Raw genomic sequence first — 18,436 nt, 5'->3', positions numbered from 1 at the left:
TCCGTGCATGGTGGGTCTTATATCATTGTTAAGCCGATCTTCCACCTTCTCATCCTCAATCACCTAGGTGTTTCTCTCTCAATATGGCTTCCAAGGATGATATCGACCGTCGAGATGAGGACGGTAAGCTTCAAGCTCAGATCTTATATGCACAGGACTAATATTCAACTCCTTCAGAGGTCTGTCCCGTCTGCAAATCCTCTCGATATCTCAACCCGAACATGCGGTTCCTCATCAATCCAGAATGTTACCACAAGATGTGCGAGTCCTGCGTGGAGCGAATATTCTCCTCCGGTCCCTCGAACTGCCCAGTAGCTGGCTGTCGGAAGACGCTGCGCAAGCAACGATTCCGGGCACAGACATTCGAGGACATCGGGGTAGAGAGGGAAGTGGATATCCGGCGACGAGTGATGCACATGTACGATACCTACGCCTCTCACAAAGAAGACACTCTGTCAAGGTACAATTGCAACTAACAATATTCTAGTCTAAACCGCCGTGAAGAAGAATTCGACTCTAAACGTGCTTACGATGACTTCCTCGAACAACGCGAAGATATGATCGCCAACCTAGTCTCCCGCATTGATGTCTCCAGAACAGAAGCCCAACTCCAGAAGTACGCATCCGAGAACATGCAGTCCATCCGCACAAACCAAGCACTGGAGGAACAAGAGGCATCCTCCTTCCAAGCCCGCATGACGCAAGAACAAGAAGAAGCGCGCCTCCGTCGCCAACTAGCCCGCGAACAACTCGAAAACGAGCGCCGCGAGATACAAGCAAGCCGCGAGGATATGCTAAACAGATTAGCTTCGGGATCAAGTGCTGATGCCGCGGCTATCGCTCGTGAGGGTCACAAGGTGATGTTGAAGAAGTCGTCAGCGAGACGAAGTGAGGAGGATCGAATCCGACAGAAGCAGGCTGCCCTGCGGAGCGAGATGAAGCGTGGATCTGGTGCTGGTGAAGTGGGAGGTCCGTCTGACTCGGGTCTTATTAAGGGTCTGCGGAGGATTAAGACGCCTGAGCCGGAGAAGCCTTATGATCCGTTTATGGGGTACGTTCCGGAGAAGAGGGATTACTATACCTTACAGCCGTTCTATCCGTCTACATATCTCGATCGGATCAGGAATGATACGCGCATGGCGGCTGGTGGCTATGATCTGCGGGAGTACTACTCACGTACCATGTTAGAGGCTTTTGCAGGGTTGGGATGCTTTGTTGGGGAAGAGGTTTCGCGGCGAGATGCTGGAGTTGATGTGAAGCCTGCTGCGACAGCTGGTGCTGCAATGGCAGCAGGTGGCAATTAGGTGGAAGTGCATTGCCTTTTTTGTTTGATAAGAGCTTGATTTATGGGGCATAAGGCATAGCGACGGCGTTTTTAATATGAGCTTATATTGCTATCAATCAGTCTAGTACTACGTTGAGTAAGCTATCAAAATTGCGAAATGAATTTCATTCATTGCATAACAAAAGAACCATAATGTAAAGACGATAGTGGTCAGTAAAGACCAGTATGATTACAACAACCTGGATAACGCTAAAACACTCTTCAATGCTAAGTCACAAGGCACAATCTGCCCTTAAGAACGTCCAGTCAACTCTGCAGTGCTCTCAATGCCCTCCCAGGGCAATTCATCCTCGTCGTCAGACTCGGCCAGATGTGACGACTTATTTGTCGTTCCAGTCACGTCTGGAATAGTGGCATCAAGGCCAATAGACTCCAATGTCATCTCCATCTCTTGTTCTGTCATCTCTCGGCGGCCTTTCTGGCCCTCGAGAACATCATAGAGCGCATAGATCTGGTCAGATTTCATATCAATGTCTCTCAAAACAGTCTCAATTTTCTCCAACAATGCCTTGCGCTGTCGCTTGCCAAGCGATGCATCCAGCTTGTTGTATGCGCTTTGGTAGGTAGCAAGCTGCATCTTCAAATGAGCCAACTCATCCTCGAGGGTCTTGAGCACAGTAGCGAGCGCTACAGCAGGAGGCTGAGAAGGACGCATAGTCGGTTCCTCGGTGTAGGGCGCTGGCTTGGGCATGCGCTCCGAAACTGGAACAGGCTTGGGAACTTTAACGGGTTCGTGGTTGCAGGTGTCGTTGGGGAGCACGTTCTTGCAAATCATGCAGTTCTTGCCTTCGTGTTGGGCAAGGTTGTCCAAGGCTCGTTGGTCAGCCTCTGGGAGGCGAGTCGGGTTACTGGCAGCCAGCTCTACACGGCTCAGGGTAATATCAGGGAGAATCAAAGCGGATGTCATGTCTTCGATGTTCTTGCGCTTCTTGCGCTGAGAGGCGACTGAAGCCACTGAATGATCGGAATGGCGTCTAGGACGCTCGACAATAGGAACCACCAAGCTGTTTTCACCCTCAGTTGTTGCTACTGATCGAGAGGTGATATCACCGGTGGCCGATGCAGGTCGAGGGATCTGGATCTTGGGCTCACGCAGAGACGATTTGCGCGGAAGTGGTGTCTTGAGAATACCCTGGCGGGTAGTGTTGATGGCATCGGTGGTGGTAGTGGCGGTAGTAGTTGGTTCCTTTGTAGCACTAGAACGGCGCTGTTTGCGTGATAATCTTTCCTCTTCCAGTGTCTTGCGAAGACGTGCAATCTCATTTTCCTAAAAATCCAAATGTTAGCGAGGGCTAATATGTAGCATCGTGTAGGGGTACTCACATCAATAATGCTCAGCAGGGTAAGCTCATCCACCTGGGAGGAACTCTTGCTCTGCTCAGTCGCCTCCACTGGCTCGCTCACATCTTCGACAACAACCCGCTTGACTCGCTGCTTGCTAGTGTTGGGCTGCTTTCGAACACTCCTTGACTCCTTTGATGACTTGGACGAACGCTTCGTGGCAGGCATCTCGATCGAGAATAGTGCTTCTTCTGCCCGTTCCTTCTCCAGTCGCAAAATCTCCTTGTCCACCTGGGTTGAGATCTTGGTCCGAGATTCATCCTGGCGTCTGGGCTTGGTAGCGGAGCGGGCACTCTTCGAGGTTACGTCCCTGGTACTGCGGCTCATGTCGGCACTGCGCTCTGTGTATATCTGACTGTCATCGAGATCCGACCCAGTGAGGCTAGTCTCAGATTCGACAGTCTCCTTTTCACGAGTCTTTCTGTTGGAGCATTGGCTCAGCTGGGATTTCAGGTCTGCGTTTTCCCGTCTCAACTCCTCATTCTCGACCTTGAGTTCGCGTGATTCGAGATAAGCCACGCCCAACTGAGAAATGGCGGATTCTCTTTCCTGGTTCAGACGTCGCACAGCGGCTTCCTGGACCTGAGCCTTCCGGTCGGCGATGTCGAGCTGGTTTTGAAGAGCAATGCTCTCTGCTTGAAGTTCTGGGCCAAATCGTTAGTCGAGTCACTTAGGATCAATTAAAAAGGTAGACACATACTTTGCACCTCGGCGGCGGCTCGCTTAGACATCTTCCTGCTCTCACCCTCATCCATAGCATATTTGTCGTGGCTTCGAGATTTACTTGCCTTAAGGACAGCATTCTCTTCACGGTAATTTTCGAGTCTCTTCTCCGCATCTGACTTATACATCTCGAGCTCGGACACCTTGTCCTGTAGAAGTCGGAGAGAGACAAACAAAGCTTTTTCATCCTCGGGGATTGGAACAGCATCGAGAGGCAGGTGCTCACGGGTCATAGACACCTCCATCGCGTCATGAGGGGGAGATACAAATCGAGTAGAACGCTTGTGGGAGAAGACAGGAGTTCCATCCTCGTATACGCCAGAAATCAATTCAGAGATGTTGGGGAGGTCGGGAAGAAGGAAGGAGTTGCGAGTCATGGTATCACCCATCTCATGAGTGTGTGTATTATTTGCGGCTGGGCGGCGTGGAGATGCTGTTGAATTGGCCTTGCGAATTTCTTTCGCGTAGGCTTCTCTAGAGACGCGCTCAATTGCATCCGCAATCTCTTGGGAGTTGTTGGGGTGGGCAAAACGCGTGGATCGGGACTTGGCCTCGTATGGCGCGGGGCGTTCATCACCCAAAAATGAGCCTTCGTAGTTCTCTCGCACTTTTTCGTGCATATCTGAGAGAGTACGGCGTTGCTCGCGCTGGTTCTTGGAGCTTTGTGAGGTCATCATCATATGTTCCTTCTGTGCCTGGTTGGCCCGTCGCAATTGGGCGTCCTTTCGCAGATTCTCGCTGGCAGCGCGTTTTGTGGTCGAGCGGGCTGGAGCACTCTTCTGGGGGGTGGGGTATTCCACGCGCACAGCTGGGGACGAGGATCGCACGCTGTTTTGGAAGCTCATGATGGAGCTTCGGGAGTCGTCCAGGCGACGCGCGGACTTGCCTGCGGCGCGACCTAGTTCCATTGAGGGTTCACTGTTATTGTCGGACATTAGATCTGCCTCAAGCTCTTCTTCGGAGCTATGTAACTGAGAAAATTCGGGGAAGGCACGGTCGAGGGTGGAAGTATTGATAGCGAAATCGGGTTCGTCGTCGTCGTGCATATCATGCATATTAGGAAGTCGAGGACTGCCAATTTCTCGAGTGGAGGCCAGTGCTTCGTGTTCAGGGTCGAAGTCAGACATTGTTAGACTGGCATCGGAAAAAGGCATTTTCACACAGCCGTACCAAGTGGTTCATGTGGAGGAAAGTGGAGGTAGTAGTAAATTGTAAGTGTTGATGGGTTTGTTTTGGGACCGGGAATGTTTTGGTCGCGCGTCTCCGCCCACGGATAATTGGGTGGCTGGGAGACTACTAGGTACTGCACTGATCACTGCATTGATATTGACCCTTTCAATTCATCAAATTTTTTTTTATTCTAAAATGCATATTGTGAGATATGATTCTATTGAAACTAGATTGATTTTCTGTATACTTTAATTCTATACATAAGGACCACTGGCTATTCGGCTTATTTCCACGGTTCAAATGTTTGCCTACCATCATAAGGTGTCACACATAGAAAATGGCCAGATAATATAGGTGAAATCTTGACTTTAGACCAAGGGACTCGGAATAGTAGTCGATATGGATGTAAAATGTGCAAATATGTCAGCCCTGGAGGGATCAGTACTTTTTCTTGAGATTCGTTAGTATTAGCGAAGATTCAACTTGAAGCACTGGATATATCTATCTATTCCTGATATATCTATGCAAGGAATATTTGTTACTAGCATCCATGAGCATACTACACGTAGTAAGTTCAATTAAACGTGAATCTTTGCATCAAAGCTAAGCTTGAAGATCATTCTATTATTCATCTCATACCTAAGTACGCCTTAAACTTTCCAAGGTTCAGATGTCAAGTTCGAAGGTTGAAGTGTTTAACATTGCCCAGGTGCCTATGGCAATCACCTCCAGGTGAGCTTCGCTCAACGCCATGGCAATAACAACCCGAAATAAAACTTGGTAAAATGTTTGTTTTTGGTGATCTTGAACTCTCAGGATTCTGAATAAGTATCACTTGCTTAAATATGGAAGCTGAAATATTGACCTGCCTCAACTGGTCAGATCCGGGATTAGAGAACGGCCTGGAGCCCGAGGTTAAATCATGATGGATTACTGGTATTGCCATACACTCCAACCTTGGAAGGAACTTTGAAGCATTCCAAGACTTTGGTCCCAAAATCAAGCTCGTATATCAATCGACCATGAAGATGGAAATAGTGGGTTTCAATCTGAAGGAATCATCCCTCCAGGACTCAGCTTCGGCGTTGCCGAATATTGCCACCACAAACTGGCCAAAGGAATGAAAGCCTTTTTTTGGAGCGTATATCGCGGGCTTTTGATTAGTAGGACAATATTTAGAGATAGATCTCAAAGAGAGTGAATAAATGAGATGAATAAAAATAAGACTCATATTGTAAATGTTCCAAGGTTTAGGTCGCATATGTCATATCATGATGTCCCGTATGCCGATTCAAAGGTAAGCTTGAATCAAGCCCTGAGCACAGACAATACCGTGACTGTATCCTTTGATTCTATCATCTGATGTCCACTATGACCTGCGCATGGCACCGCTAACCTCAAGATGGCCCCCGGGGCCTCCATTTTAATGCACAGAGCTCGGAGCTACAAGTGCGCATAGACTATGCGCGTCCGCGAGATCTCCGAGAGCTTACTATCCACCATCCTTAAAAGCAGCCTGAATGCTGCGAGTTTGTTTACTGGTCAGTATTTTAGGACTCGCTTGATCATCCCCATATGGATGCCCAGGTGAATGTACACCTCACCGACGACATCACCATGCATCTGCGAACCACCGAACCACCGAATAACCGATACAAACATATGCAATAACTTGTCATCCACGCTTCCAATTCCATCCTTCAGCCCCATCCGACCTATTCCGCGCACGAAGAGCCCTCAACGGAAGGAATCGATCGGCGCGATCATCTATGCAGTAGTCTGGGGTCGAAAACATGAACGGAGTGGTGATCCTGAACATGTGGAGTGTTCCTAACCATCTGGGATTCATCTGTTCAGAGTGATACGAGGATTTTCATTGATCTTCTCAGTTACAACCTTGGAAGGCTACCGACAACTTATAACTGGGATTGACTGTCAGCATTACTGCGAGATCATCATAAGCTGCAGAGACTGGGACTGATCGCTACCGCGATGTTCTCTGACTGAGGCTCCTGAACATCGCATGTAAGATCAAATTTGAATAAGCCGCACATCAAGTGACGCAGCTGATCATACTCGGGACTGCTCCCCGGGTCCCCGCTACTAATTCCATAGATATTAATCTTCAAAAAGACGTCAGTGGAAGTGCGAAGTGCCGTAGTAGGAGGAACAAAGAGGTGACGGAGGGCGGGTCCCCGAGTCCCCGATGCCTCGTAACAAAACTCCAAATATTTGAGAGCTTTCGGGTATAATGTATAAGGAAAGGGATGTGGGTGATGTGATATATCAAAGCTATGCGGGTGAGCTCGTCTTTGAGTGGTTGATGATAGCAATGGGTAGGCCGTACAGGAGCACACAGGAGCACATAGCTCCAAGAATGGTCGAATTGACGATGAAGACCCTGTGCGACCCGGGAGGCCTATTCTCCCCCCGTATATGGGGCCGCAAGACCGCGAAAAAGCGATGATCAAAATCCAGTTGGATTATAGTCCAATAGACGTTAGGCGCCGATCACAAAGAAGTTGCTGCAAGGAGCCGTGAGCCGTCAGGGTGGAGATCAGAGTAGCCAACATGTAGAGAAGAGAAGGGACAGAAGTTGACAACCAGGAAGATCGCGCTGTTAGTATTTTGCTGCTTAACATGACTGGCGCTGTTGGTTACTCCACTGGCTTAGACTTGGCGCACGGGGCAGAAGTTAGCAAGTTTGATGTAAATGATTGGAGTAGTGATATTCGTAAGCGAGGAAGTGCGAGATACGAAGAATTAGGTATCTACATTATAATATTATTATACAATTATACTTTGTTATGGAGTACTACTATACTATCGAGAGGCAAATAAGACCGCATAAAATGTAAATGATCATCTCAACACCTTGATCTCGTCATTCCACGCCCCACAATGCTCGTGTCCCGAAATCTTTAAATAGAAACAGAGACTGAACACTGAATACTATGAATGTACTGTGAATACCGGAACATCCAGGCTCCTAAATTTATTAGAGAGTCTAGATTAAATGAAATGGTTTAATTCAGATGATAATATTTAAGGAGAACTAAGATCCATAATCTAAGTATTACTGCGCCCCCCAAAATGTTTAGGAAAAGGTCGGGATTTTCCCAGTTGAAGATTAATTTAGAACGGGCAATGATCCAGGCCGATCTCCACCTCCGGTGGCGTCGATAGTTCTAAATCCATCGTGGGAGAGAAGGAAAAAAAAATAATAATCTGATTTTACTGAAAAGGAAAAGGAAAAAAAAAAACTCTGCACCTGAAGATCGAGTCCAAATAACTCTAACATAAAATAAACTTAAGTGGGAACATAAAGTAGGATTTAATATAGAAATGTTGTTTTCCCCTTATCATTAGTGTTGGTTAAACTGGGTCTTCTCCCCGGTCACATTGCAGAAGCGCCTATTAACCCCGCCTAGAAGAATTTCCCTGGGAGAAAAAAAAAACTACTAAAATGTCACTCTATCCTTCCGACTTGAGATCCTCATGTTCTTCAAGTTCATCCACAATGTCCTGTCTATCTACCCCCGGTGACCGTCCTATTGCGCGACCTAAACCAAAACTCACACTACAAACATCCTCTCTCCCACGAACATTTGGCACTTCAACAACAGGCCTCTCTCGTCCCTTTACAACTGCTCCAGGTACATCACCGACTGTACGAAACACTTTTAAAAATGCATACGATGTACCATCACCGACTTCGGCAACAGTCTCTCCCTCAAAAGGTCCCAGTCACCGATTTCCGACTGATAAGGCCATCTCTCCCTACGTGTACCATCCCATAAACAATAATAACTTCAACCATCGCAGCGCATACCAACTACCGTTGGGTGTGCGGAGCATTTTGCGCAATTCTCCACTCGACACTGCCTCACGGCGACGCTCTGGCTCCATCTCCGCAGGTGCCGGTGGGCCCGGAGGCGCAGGGACTCGCCGCGTCTTCTTCCCAGCAAAGAAACAAGTGAGCTACCGACAACCACTAGAAGATATTATCCACACGGAACGCTACACGGCACAACATCTGGACCTAGTCCATGAAGCGGAGGAACAAAAGGAAAAGGAACCAGAACAAAGGACCCAGTGTGAGGCTGTGTCTGAGACAGGTCTGGGGCCAGAACAGCAGGTACCCGCCGAGTCCACTGATGACTCGGACTCGAGCCTGTCTAGTACATCGGACGAGGCCAGTGCAGAAGAAAATAAACCCAAATCAACATTGTCAAAACTGGAACGCAAGAAAAGGCGGACTATGCGGACGGAGCGACAAGTGCGCGCTGTGGCGTTGTTGGATGGACTGGATTCGGATCACTATACTGCTTCCTCGACGCCTCAAACCCCGCGACAGGGGCGAATTAAGCGCCGTCGAGAGTGGAAGTGGACTTTGGGACCGATTCAATCTCAATCTAGTCTTGAAAATACGAGTCCTTGGAGTCTTTCCTCAGTCTCGACTAGCCCGGAGACTCTTTCCATTTCTTCGGCTTCTACAGTGGATGATCTGAAACCTGAATCTGATCTTCCTATCTGTCAGGAACAGGAACAATAACCCATTTGGGGGCCAACACTCATGATCCTGCTATGACTTCTTATCCTTCCTCTGATGCATAATGGTGATGTATACACCCAACGATTCATGTTTTCTTCATCTAGAGGCGCTGGATGGCATTTGTTTTTTTTTCTTTGTTGGTTATAAGCGATACACCATTATTTTGGGAGGGGCATTTTTGGTTCTATTAGGAACTTCATTGGATTTCATTTCTAGAATCCACTTAATTTATTCCAATTGTACATAGTTGTGTTACGATGAAGCTCCAATGAATTCCGTCATCACATTAGCCAGCGCCAATGTGTCTTGGCAGAAGTGACGCATCATGCATAATGACGGCGCCACAATAAACACTCAAGTTCAGAACATCCAATCGCTTAACAGTATGTCCTAGAAAGATCTCCCAGTACCTTGTGCGTGCAGAGACTAAGTCGTCACTTACATTAGTGATGCAATAATTTCCTAAATAGGGTCCCTTGAGTTATGTACCACAGTAGTACGGAGTATGCCTAGCCTCGAGAGTACAAAATGCCACCTGCACATGCGGGCAATGTTACACTCTTAGATAGCCGATCGCAAAAAGAAGTGGATTCATAATGTCGTCATTTGTATACTATGAACAACCTTGAAAATAAGCTTGAAATAAATAGCCGAATCCTTTTGAGTATACACTGCCATATGGCATACTCCAAGATGCCCAGGAGATATGAACTGCCCAGTGAGGCACCCGGGCACAGCCCCCACTTGAATATGACACCACCACCCGGGCATCGTGAGCCTCAAGTCTCCGTCTCAACATCTGGCTCACGGCCCGTAAGCCCACCAACACCAATCTTCTTCTTCATCTTGCGTAGCGCAAACTTAGCCTCATCCTTTGCGAAAAGAGCATTCCGCGCCGGACGCCACTGCATCATTCCACGCTGCTGTCGCTGCTCACTCCTCCGATTGGCCTTATTTGACTGATCGAGACTCCCCTTAGACGAGGACGCTGTCGCCCCGCTCTCACTAACAGTAGAAGGACCCTTAGAAAGAACCTGAGAACTATCCTCATCATCCATCGAGTCCTCACTCATATTCTCATCTTCTTCCAGGGTATTCCGATGCACAGAAGGTTGCCCCTTCAACGGCGGCGGTGTAATAGGATCATGTTTCGGCTCATCTTGACCCGGTTCAGCAACCTTTCTCCCCATGGAATCCGTATATGCTCGTGGATCATGCCCAAACGCACCACTCCAATCATGGCCTTCACGATCAAGCCAGCGTCGACGCTCCGCCGGCTCAGCATGTTTCAGCACATCGCGCGAGTCGATTAGACTCTGTTCATGCTTCTCCTGAACTTCTTCAGGAACTTCAACGGAGACGCTGCGTGAGCGTACACCTTGAGAAACACACGCTTCCCATGTTTCGAACGTCTCGCGAGAATCGTTATCAATGACGAATTGTTCATGCGACTCGTCGATTCCTGGTGAGAATTTACACCGGAACTGTAGTCTACCCACTGTTTTCAGATCCTCTAATCCTGGTACTTCTTTCGCGCGCCAGTTCTCCTCTGTAATATAGTTCTGCGTAAGACGAGCACCACTCTTCGTTGACCAGATCGGGATATCGATATCCGTATCTTCGTTATCAACTAGATGCTGTAACCAGAGAATAGCGTACGCGGCCGAGCCACGCTTACCCTGAGTATGGAATTCAAAGACAATGGGGGATCTGTATCGGTGCTTTACTGGCATGCGGAGAGAGTCACGGAAAGTCTCATCAGATGTCTCGTAGACCACGTCGCTACCATCTAGATTTCCGCTAGGTCGTGGGATCTTGCCTGTACTACCGCCAGTGCGCATCTTGATCTTGGCGATACGTCCGAAATCCTTTGCAACGATCTTCTCGCCGGCGAACTCGAAGGTCCCCACGTCCCAGCCTAGCATTTTTGGTGGGAGCTTCGTCTCGACGTGTCGGAAGAGTAGTGAGATACGGATACGACCGAAGCCAATACCGCCGTCTAGTGGGTACCAGCGTGTTACTTGGGAGCTGGTTTGGAAGATGTCGGAGAGTTTGATTGGGACGACACCGAGAATTGGGTCGTGTTCTCTGTAGCGAGAGTCCCGGACGGTGATGGTGACAATGGAGGAGCGCCAGTCGCGGACGAAGCGCTCCGTTCCGGCATTGAAGATTGGTTTGGAGCTCACGGCCTTGGGGCGGGTGCGGTAGATCTGTACTCAATGTTAGAATTGTTGCTATTGGCGGCTGTGTAGTGATATCAACGTACTAGTTGATCGTTTAGCATGATCTTGCAGTAGCTTGTGGGTAAATCACCACCCTGTTCCTCTGTATTCTCGCCAAAAGGCTTTGCGGACTCATACTCCTTGCCCTTGCGATTTCCATCACTGCCCTTGATATTTGCAAGCTGCAGATTGACGATTTGATGCACGACAACATGAACAATACCGCTGGGCCAGATGGGATCGGGAGGTGTATGCACAACAGCATCCTCCTCTTCATTATTAATAATACCCTTATCATCCTCGAATGTAGGATCTCCTTTAAGATTCTCAGGAAGATCCTTCTTCTTACCATCAGTCCGCAGCTCAGGTCTCAGCTTTGGTTTACCGAAGTATCCGACTTCCCAATGCAATTGACCAGGCATCTCACTGCCCTCGTCAAGGCCTTGCAATTTAGATACTTGTGGGAACATACGGCCTGGATGCTGAAGCATTTCACGAATCGGCAGTTCGACCTTGCCGACAATATCATCGGCTGTATTCCGGTCTGAGTCCCAGAGCTCAATACTCAAGTTCTCATCAGCCTTGATCAGCTCAGGCGTGACAAGTAGCGCGGCGGTTTCCTCCCAGATGGGATTCAGGTCATCTGTAATTACTCGAGTGCAATACATCGGCTTGCCATACTTCGAGAATGAAAGATTAATGTATGGATCACTGCCACCTCCTTCACTACCACGACGATCCTGCTTGCTTAGACCAACAGCTCGGTGAATACGAATCCACATCACACCCAATGCAAGTGTATCTTTGTGAATATCGTCACCCTTAAGCATCATGCTCAGATCCATAGTCATGGACTTGGGCGCCGCAAACATGGCACATGCGGCACCGATAGCGGAATTGACGAAGTTGGAGATCAGTGGCAGGTTGAGAATGTTGACACCTCGGCGAAGCATCGGCACACAGCTAGCCTTGACATGCGGGATACCGACCAAGCTAAAGGTAAGGTCCTTCGCAAATGGAGGTTCCGGCATCATCTGAAGACGTATTCTCACTGTACCAACTAACTCGGTGAGTTCAACAAAGACGGGGAACGGAACACCGAATAGACCGCGGATACCCAAGTAAAACACCAGATGCATGTGCATGTTGCGCGCCTTGGATGAAGCAGTTCCAGCGCTCGGTTTGGCGTGATAAGCGAACGATGCCTCCAGATTGTAGTAGCTACCTCCTTCTTCCGTGGCAGCAGCTTCCTGGGGATCCTTATTCTTCAAATTCTCCTCGTGGATATTGTCTTTGAGATTTTGGACATGGCCATCTGGGAGAGCACGCATACTGAGTATACGAAATGGATTATTACCCTGGTCGATTTCTGCGATACGGACATTCTCAACCACGCTTGGAGCGGAGGCTTGCATGATGTCCTCGATTGTGTCGGCCATTGGTGTGAGCATTTCAGGGTTCATCAAACCCCAGACTACACCCAAAAATGAATTCATCCACTCGACAGACTCAGGAAGTAGGTTTGCGGTGGCCTGAATAGTGTAAGTATTAATATAAGCTTTGGATATGTTGAAATGAGAATACATACCGTCTGACCTCGAACTTGCTCACTGCTCCATTCCATTTCCCGGCCACTTCGAATAACCTCTTGTACCCATAACCATATTCCACAAGCGATACACAGAGCCAGTGGAATTAGACCCCAGAGCGAACCACCGAAGAATCGACCAAGTATAATAATCGCAAGTGGAATACCGATGCATAGCGCTGTAGCACGAGATTCTAGTTGTTTGAACATGGGTTCGAAGGTGATTGTGGGCGTCGGATGGAAGAGTACATTGGTCTTCTCGCCACGAATGGGGACGTCAGACGTAGTTCCTTCGGCGATGGGATCGGGAGGTGCGGTAATATCTTGTGCTTCTTTGTACTCGGGCAAGTCTTGGTCGTGGCTAGTTTGTACATCCTAGTCTGGAGTTAGCTTTTGGTCCAAAGATTTCTTACAGATCAGACTCACGGTAGGTTGTCCAAGATTAGCATTGGGGACCGTCAACTGTAATACTCGTTAGTGGGGTTGAAGGCATCATGCCATCCTATTGAAGTACCAACCATTGGGTTCTTAACAGCTTCCATGGAAGTCTCGTCTTGATCCTCCACTCCAATCTCTTTACCAGTAGTCGGATCGGTCACTGTGCGTGTTTTGGCCTTGGATACCTCGCGGGCTTTATGAGTATAGACATCTCCCTGGTCCCCAGCATGCTGTTTCCCACGTGTATCCTCCCATTGCCGCCGTCGAGCCTGCTCGAGCTTGAGTCGGTTCTCTTCATCAATTCTACGATCACGCTCTTTCTTCTCGTGATCGAGATTCTCAATGAACTTTTGCACAGTTGGGACGGGATTCGCACCACTCCAGTGCTCCCCAACACGGTGTCGCTGAGGCGAAGCGGTCGTTTCGACCTCGCGCGTAGTTTCGGCCATCGCGATCTCTTTGAGACCTGTTCTTGCGCACCGAGCTAGGTCAATACCTAGCTCTAGTCGGAAAAGCAGTTAGATGGGGGCTGTATAGGTATAGACTAGTAACTGAATTGTCGACAACAGCCCCTACGTTGATGATGATTTGATTAAGCAGTTGATCTCAAGGAAAAGTAGCTATAAGCTCCTCTCATATAGGTATTAAAACACATTTACCAAGAGTGATAACTCCGCTGTTAAGTTGGGCGGATGGAGCAGCCGAGAGCTTCCCCAGGACTACGTCATCGGTGGACACAACCCGGAAATCTGCTATGACGATGTCAAACGCGGTGTCATCTGTGGTTCCAGTACTTTATCTGTGACTTCTAGGCAATAACGATTAGTCTTTCAATCAATTCTTTCTCCACTTTAGTAGTAGAGTTGAAATGGTATCTCAGGCTCCGTCCTGGACCAGCGGGATTCCGGTCTTGGCATTTAGTTCATACTTGAGATCTAGTCAGTTCTTCATTCTCATTTATTTATTAATGAAGATTCTGTTTTTATTTTGATAAATTTATCTTGAATAAATGAAAATTATGATTGAGTCTAGCTGACAATTTCAGTCTTTCCATCATTATCATTTACGATCGATCGTCAACATCACCAAGGGATAGACCCGTACATGATGTCACCAACGCAGCTGTAAATCAATGCCAACACTTTTCTTATTTCAATCTTGCTTGGCCATGAAAAAAATTGATCTGTCCCTGGACCCAATGAACTTTGCCAAGCTCCACGTATTTCTGCGGTTGCAGGTTGTGTGCTAATTGTCGAATTCAAAATTCGAATGAATGTAGGTATCTCAGCTCAGAGATCGACAGCATTAGTTATGAGATCAAGGTTGATCCTGGGGTAGATCGCGTTCACTGACAAGGGATAGCGAGAGCTAGCTGGTTGGTTGCTATGAAATTGCTATTTTTGTTCATGCTGATCGATGATGGTAACCTTGGAAGAAGGCATCTTCCTCCAGGGCTGTCGGTAGTCTCATAGATCGCGGAGGCGAATTTATAATGGGTTGTGAGTTGAGATGCACGACAAGATGGGGACTCAGAGTTTAAAGTGCGTTCTCATTAAATCGCTCCGACCCCTACGGACTCGAGTACTAATGAAAGATTTCTGTGGTATACTTTTGAGCTGAAGTTCAATGTGGCCATCTCAGCTTCTGCTAAGTACCATATTGAAAGCTATTCGATTAATCATGCCATAAAAATATATGATAGTAGTGCATTGAACTATCAATATGCCGATTGCCCTTTCGATTGGAGAAATGGAATCAATTTATTGTAGAGCGCTATACCATTGTGATCATCATGGTTGACAGTATAGAAAAGCTATAGTACCGTCAAAGGTCAACTGGTCAGCGGATCTTATCGCACTAGACCACGACTCATCAAGTAACCTCCGATCCACATCACGGACCTGTCTCTCCACGCCCAGAGAACCACCTTGGATAATTTCAACGTTCTCATCGCATCAAAATGTCAACAGCGGAGGATTCACCGGCACAGAGAGCCGCTCGCATTCGTCGTGAGCGTCGCGAGGCCAAAATCAGGGAAGGAGGCTCCGCACGTCTGGACAAGATCACCAGTCTCAGCGGTCGCACCCCGCAGTCACGTATGACATTCAAAGAGACCTAGCAATATCGAACATGCAAAAGCTAGATTGCTAACTTGAAAGCTTCTTGATAGTCCACGAAGAGACCTCCCCCTCTCCTCAACCCACCCTACGCCCCGAACCCGCCATCTCTCAATCTCCTCCCCCATCCTTGCAAGACCAGCAATCGATAGAAGCCCTTCAAGCTCAGCAGGATGCCTTCCGCGCGCTACTCCGACAAGCCGCTCCTGAAATGGCACAAAATGAAGATGCCAACGAAGTAGAGGACCCCACACTCAAATTGCTTAACTCCCTCCTTGGTGCCATGCCCGGCGACCCCAACGCGCCTCCATCAATGCCCGGCGCACCAGGCCCAGCAGGTGGATTCCCCGGCCAGGATGCAGGCGCGGGTGCTGGACTCGGAGTTGCGGCTATCGCATCTGCTCTCGGTCTGCCGCCCTTCATTGCCAACCTGATCGGTGGAGCTCTCCAGACACCGCAGGAAGACCCGAAGAGTGTACGAGTATGGAAGACCCTGCACATCCTCTTTGCCTTTGCTGTGGCTTTCTATCTTCTCTTTATCATTGGAACATCTGTTGCAGTCTTCGGTAGCTTGCCTCCGAAGCCTGCGACTATGCAGAATCCATTTGTTATCTTTGTTACGGGCGAGCTGCTTCTATCTGGAGGACGGGTATTGATTGGGGGACAAAAGGGAATCCGCACGGTATTCAAAATTGTTAAGGATGTTATTCGTGATGGCAGTTTGATTCTTTTTGCATTGGGATTGGGAGCCTGGTACACTCGTGAATGGCAGGTTGCTGGTTCTGCGTCTTCTTAATTGTATTAGTATGATTAGCATGGCATAAAACATTTGAAGGTTCTTATACGCGACATTTGACAACAAGCAACATTTTCTTTGCTAAGATAATCAGTTTGGAATCAGTTGGATATCCTCTGCGTCTAGCATCTTTTAGGCCTTAACATTTGCCCAGGTGAGTAGTATTCGCGCGACTAATCGGGATGCACATATGTGCCCTGCGGTACACGCATCAATTCAAGTTGATATAACGGTCGAACCAGGGGAAGAAAAACCTTCAACTACTTGTAGACTCTCGCCCGGGCGGAGCAGTAGGTATTTAGGTAATATCCCAACTCGGAATCGGAAGTCTATATACTGGTCATCTTGACATCTGGACATCAAATTGTTGGACTTGAAACCTGGAACATTCAAAAATATTTTCGCGCAAATCAAACATCATACTTCACATTTTCACGACCTGGCCAACTACTACAACGTCACGGTGACTTGGATCGATATTCAGAGAATCATGTCATTCTTTAAAGCCATTTCAACTCACATAGCTGCAGTGCGCTCCAGGCGAGGGTCCTCATCAAATTTGATCGACGGTACACTACCGTCCAGTGTCATCGCGTCGAGCACGAGGCTCGAGGATGGATCACCTACAGTGATTCATAAAGATGAAGTCAAAACTTTGACTGATGGTACACTATCGCCCAGCGTCATCGCGTCGAGCAAGTCGCTCGAGGATGTATCACCTACAGTGATTCATAAAAAAGAAGTCAAAATTTTGATCGATCTCCCTTACGAGTTATTGGATCTGATTTTCAGGTTTCTTCCTCGAGTCTGGCAAGGCTGTTTAGCACTTACTTGCAAAAGGCTCTATGGACAATTTAAGCCCATATTTAAAGAACCCATGTTTCAGCATCCCTACTCCAAACATGGCCTTAATCCTTCAGTGGATATCGAAACCCGAGGACGATTCCTCAGAAAGCTCCAATCTCCATATCCCTTTGTTACCCCAAGTCTACTTGTTGGGTATACTGCGTTTCATGTTTGAAGCTACATAGGCCCACGGAAATTGTTTTCCGAGATCTCTCTGATACTCGACTTGAAAGAGATGATCTGTGCTGCAAGTGGAGAGGTATTATTGTACTTTGCCCTTGCCTCAGACTATCACCCAAGAGGTTGATAAATATTGGGAACAAGCTCACAGAAGCAGGCTTTGACGAGGATGGATTTGAAAGACTCATTCCAAAGTGGCATAAGTGCAACCTCGTCAATTCACATGGGAAACTTGTATATGAAGCAGAAATTTCCGCTTCTCTCACCTACCGGGAATTGATTATCTTTCATTTCACTTATTTGATCTTTACGGATCAGATAGAGGTTGGGTCACCGAAAATTATGGTTTGCCCCCATACAAGTGTCTTGGATTTAATTCAAGCTCTGAGCAATCGGCGAATCCCAAGATCCAAATTTTGCCAGAAGTGCAGTTATTCCCATGTGGTATCACGCTTAAAGGCCCCGTCACAATATAAAGTGGAGTTTAAGAGAAATTTTGCTTGGCCGAGGATGCAACATTTTAAATACTACCATGACTACTTTAGGGATGCTGATTATGACTGGAATCGGTATGATCTTGCCTAGGTGAATTACAAACTACTTCTAACATTGAAAGCTAATCATCATCCAGATCAAATAAACCTTATCAATGAATCGCTTGACCTAGCCTTGCAAGATATAAAGATCGGGTGCCCTACTCAATGACACCTCAAGCTAAATGCACTACCAAGTAACTTCTGGCATTGTGTTAGTAGTGAGATGGATTTGCTGTCATTTAGGAAGAAAGAAGGAGTGCACATGTTCAGAACTGCATGTGCGAAGTCGCGTTTTTAATATAGCTTTTAATCTGACGGAATGACTAGAATTCTCGCTTTTAGAAAATTTAGGCTTATATCTCTCTAAAAAATTATTCATCCCAATCTGAGTCATTAATCTGTAATTCCAAGCTTACCTGGCCATCCGTCGAATCTGCGTCATCCTGCCAGTACCAACTCACTTCCCACCACTACTATCTCCAGGACTATCTAGGTACTTCATACCACCCTCACGCAATCAATTAAAACCTAAATTTTAAATTGAATGTGTATCAGGAAATTCATTATCGAAAATTAAAC

The 18,436-nt window shown here is 47.5% G+C and overlaps 5 protein-coding genes across 5 annotated transcripts; 3 read left to right on the top strand and 2 right to left on the bottom strand.

The window, feature by feature from the left end:
* Positions 1-83: 83 nt before the first annotated feature.
* On the top strand, positions 84-1,304 carry N7483_009289 (TFIIH/NER complex subunit TFB3; the record flags this gene model as incomplete). Its single annotated transcript, XM_057092716.1, has 3 exons — positions 84-123; positions 178-418; positions 488-1,304. The coding sequence occupies 3 exons, from the start codon at positions 84-86 to the stop codon at positions 1,302-1,304; spliced, it is 1,098 nt and encodes a 365-aa protein (XP_056943890.1).
* Positions 1,305-1,577: 273 nt separating this feature from the next.
* Positions 1,578-4,563, bottom strand: N7483_009288 (uncharacterized protein; the record flags this gene model as incomplete). The annotated part of the gene is made up of 3 exons (XM_057092715.1): positions 1,578-2,612; positions 2,669-3,330; positions 3,387-4,563. 3 exons carry the CDS (start codon positions 4,561-4,563, stop codon positions 1,578-1,580), a joined length of 2,874 nt encoding a protein of 957 aa, XP_056943889.1.
* A 3,536-nt stretch (positions 4,564-8,099) lies between these two features.
* Positions 8,100-9,134, top strand: N7483_009287 (uncharacterized protein; the record flags this gene model as incomplete). Its single annotated transcript, XM_057092714.1, has 1 exon — positions 8,100-9,134. The coding sequence occupies one exon, from the start codon at positions 8,100-8,102 to the stop codon at positions 9,132-9,134; it is 1,035 nt and encodes a 344-aa protein (XP_056943888.1).
* A 779-nt stretch (positions 9,135-9,913) lies between these two features.
* N7483_009286 (C2 domain protein) lies at positions 9,914-13,831 on the bottom strand (the record flags this gene model as incomplete). The annotated part of the gene is made up of 5 exons (XM_057092713.1): positions 9,914-11,344; positions 11,401-12,888; positions 12,945-13,319; positions 13,371-13,406; positions 13,463-13,831. 5 exons carry the CDS (start codon positions 13,829-13,831, stop codon positions 9,914-9,916), a joined length of 3,699 nt encoding a protein of 1,232 aa, XP_056943887.1.
* Positions 13,832-15,342: 1,511 nt separating this feature from the next.
* Positions 15,343-16,295, top strand: N7483_009285 (uncharacterized protein; the record flags this gene model as incomplete). Its single annotated transcript, XM_057092712.1, has 2 exons — positions 15,343-15,478; positions 15,553-16,295. 2 exons carry the CDS (start codon positions 15,343-15,345, stop codon positions 16,293-16,295), a joined length of 879 nt encoding a protein of 292 aa, XP_056943886.1.
* Between the last annotated feature and the right edge of the window lie 2,141 nt (positions 16,296-18,436).

The sequence above is a fragment of the Penicillium malachiteum genome (genome assembly GCF_028827825.1).
Source record: "Penicillium malachiteum strain IBT 17515 chromosome Unknown utg000004l:1.0-4883003.0:1.0-4884900.0, whole genome shotgun sequence".
In the NCBI taxonomy this organism is placed as follows: Eukaryota; Fungi; Ascomycota; class Eurotiomycetes; order Eurotiales; family Aspergillaceae; genus Penicillium; species Penicillium malachiteum.
The sequence above is the reverse complement of the archived record's forward strand: the minus strand, read 5'-3'. Positions and strand labels throughout refer to the sequence as shown.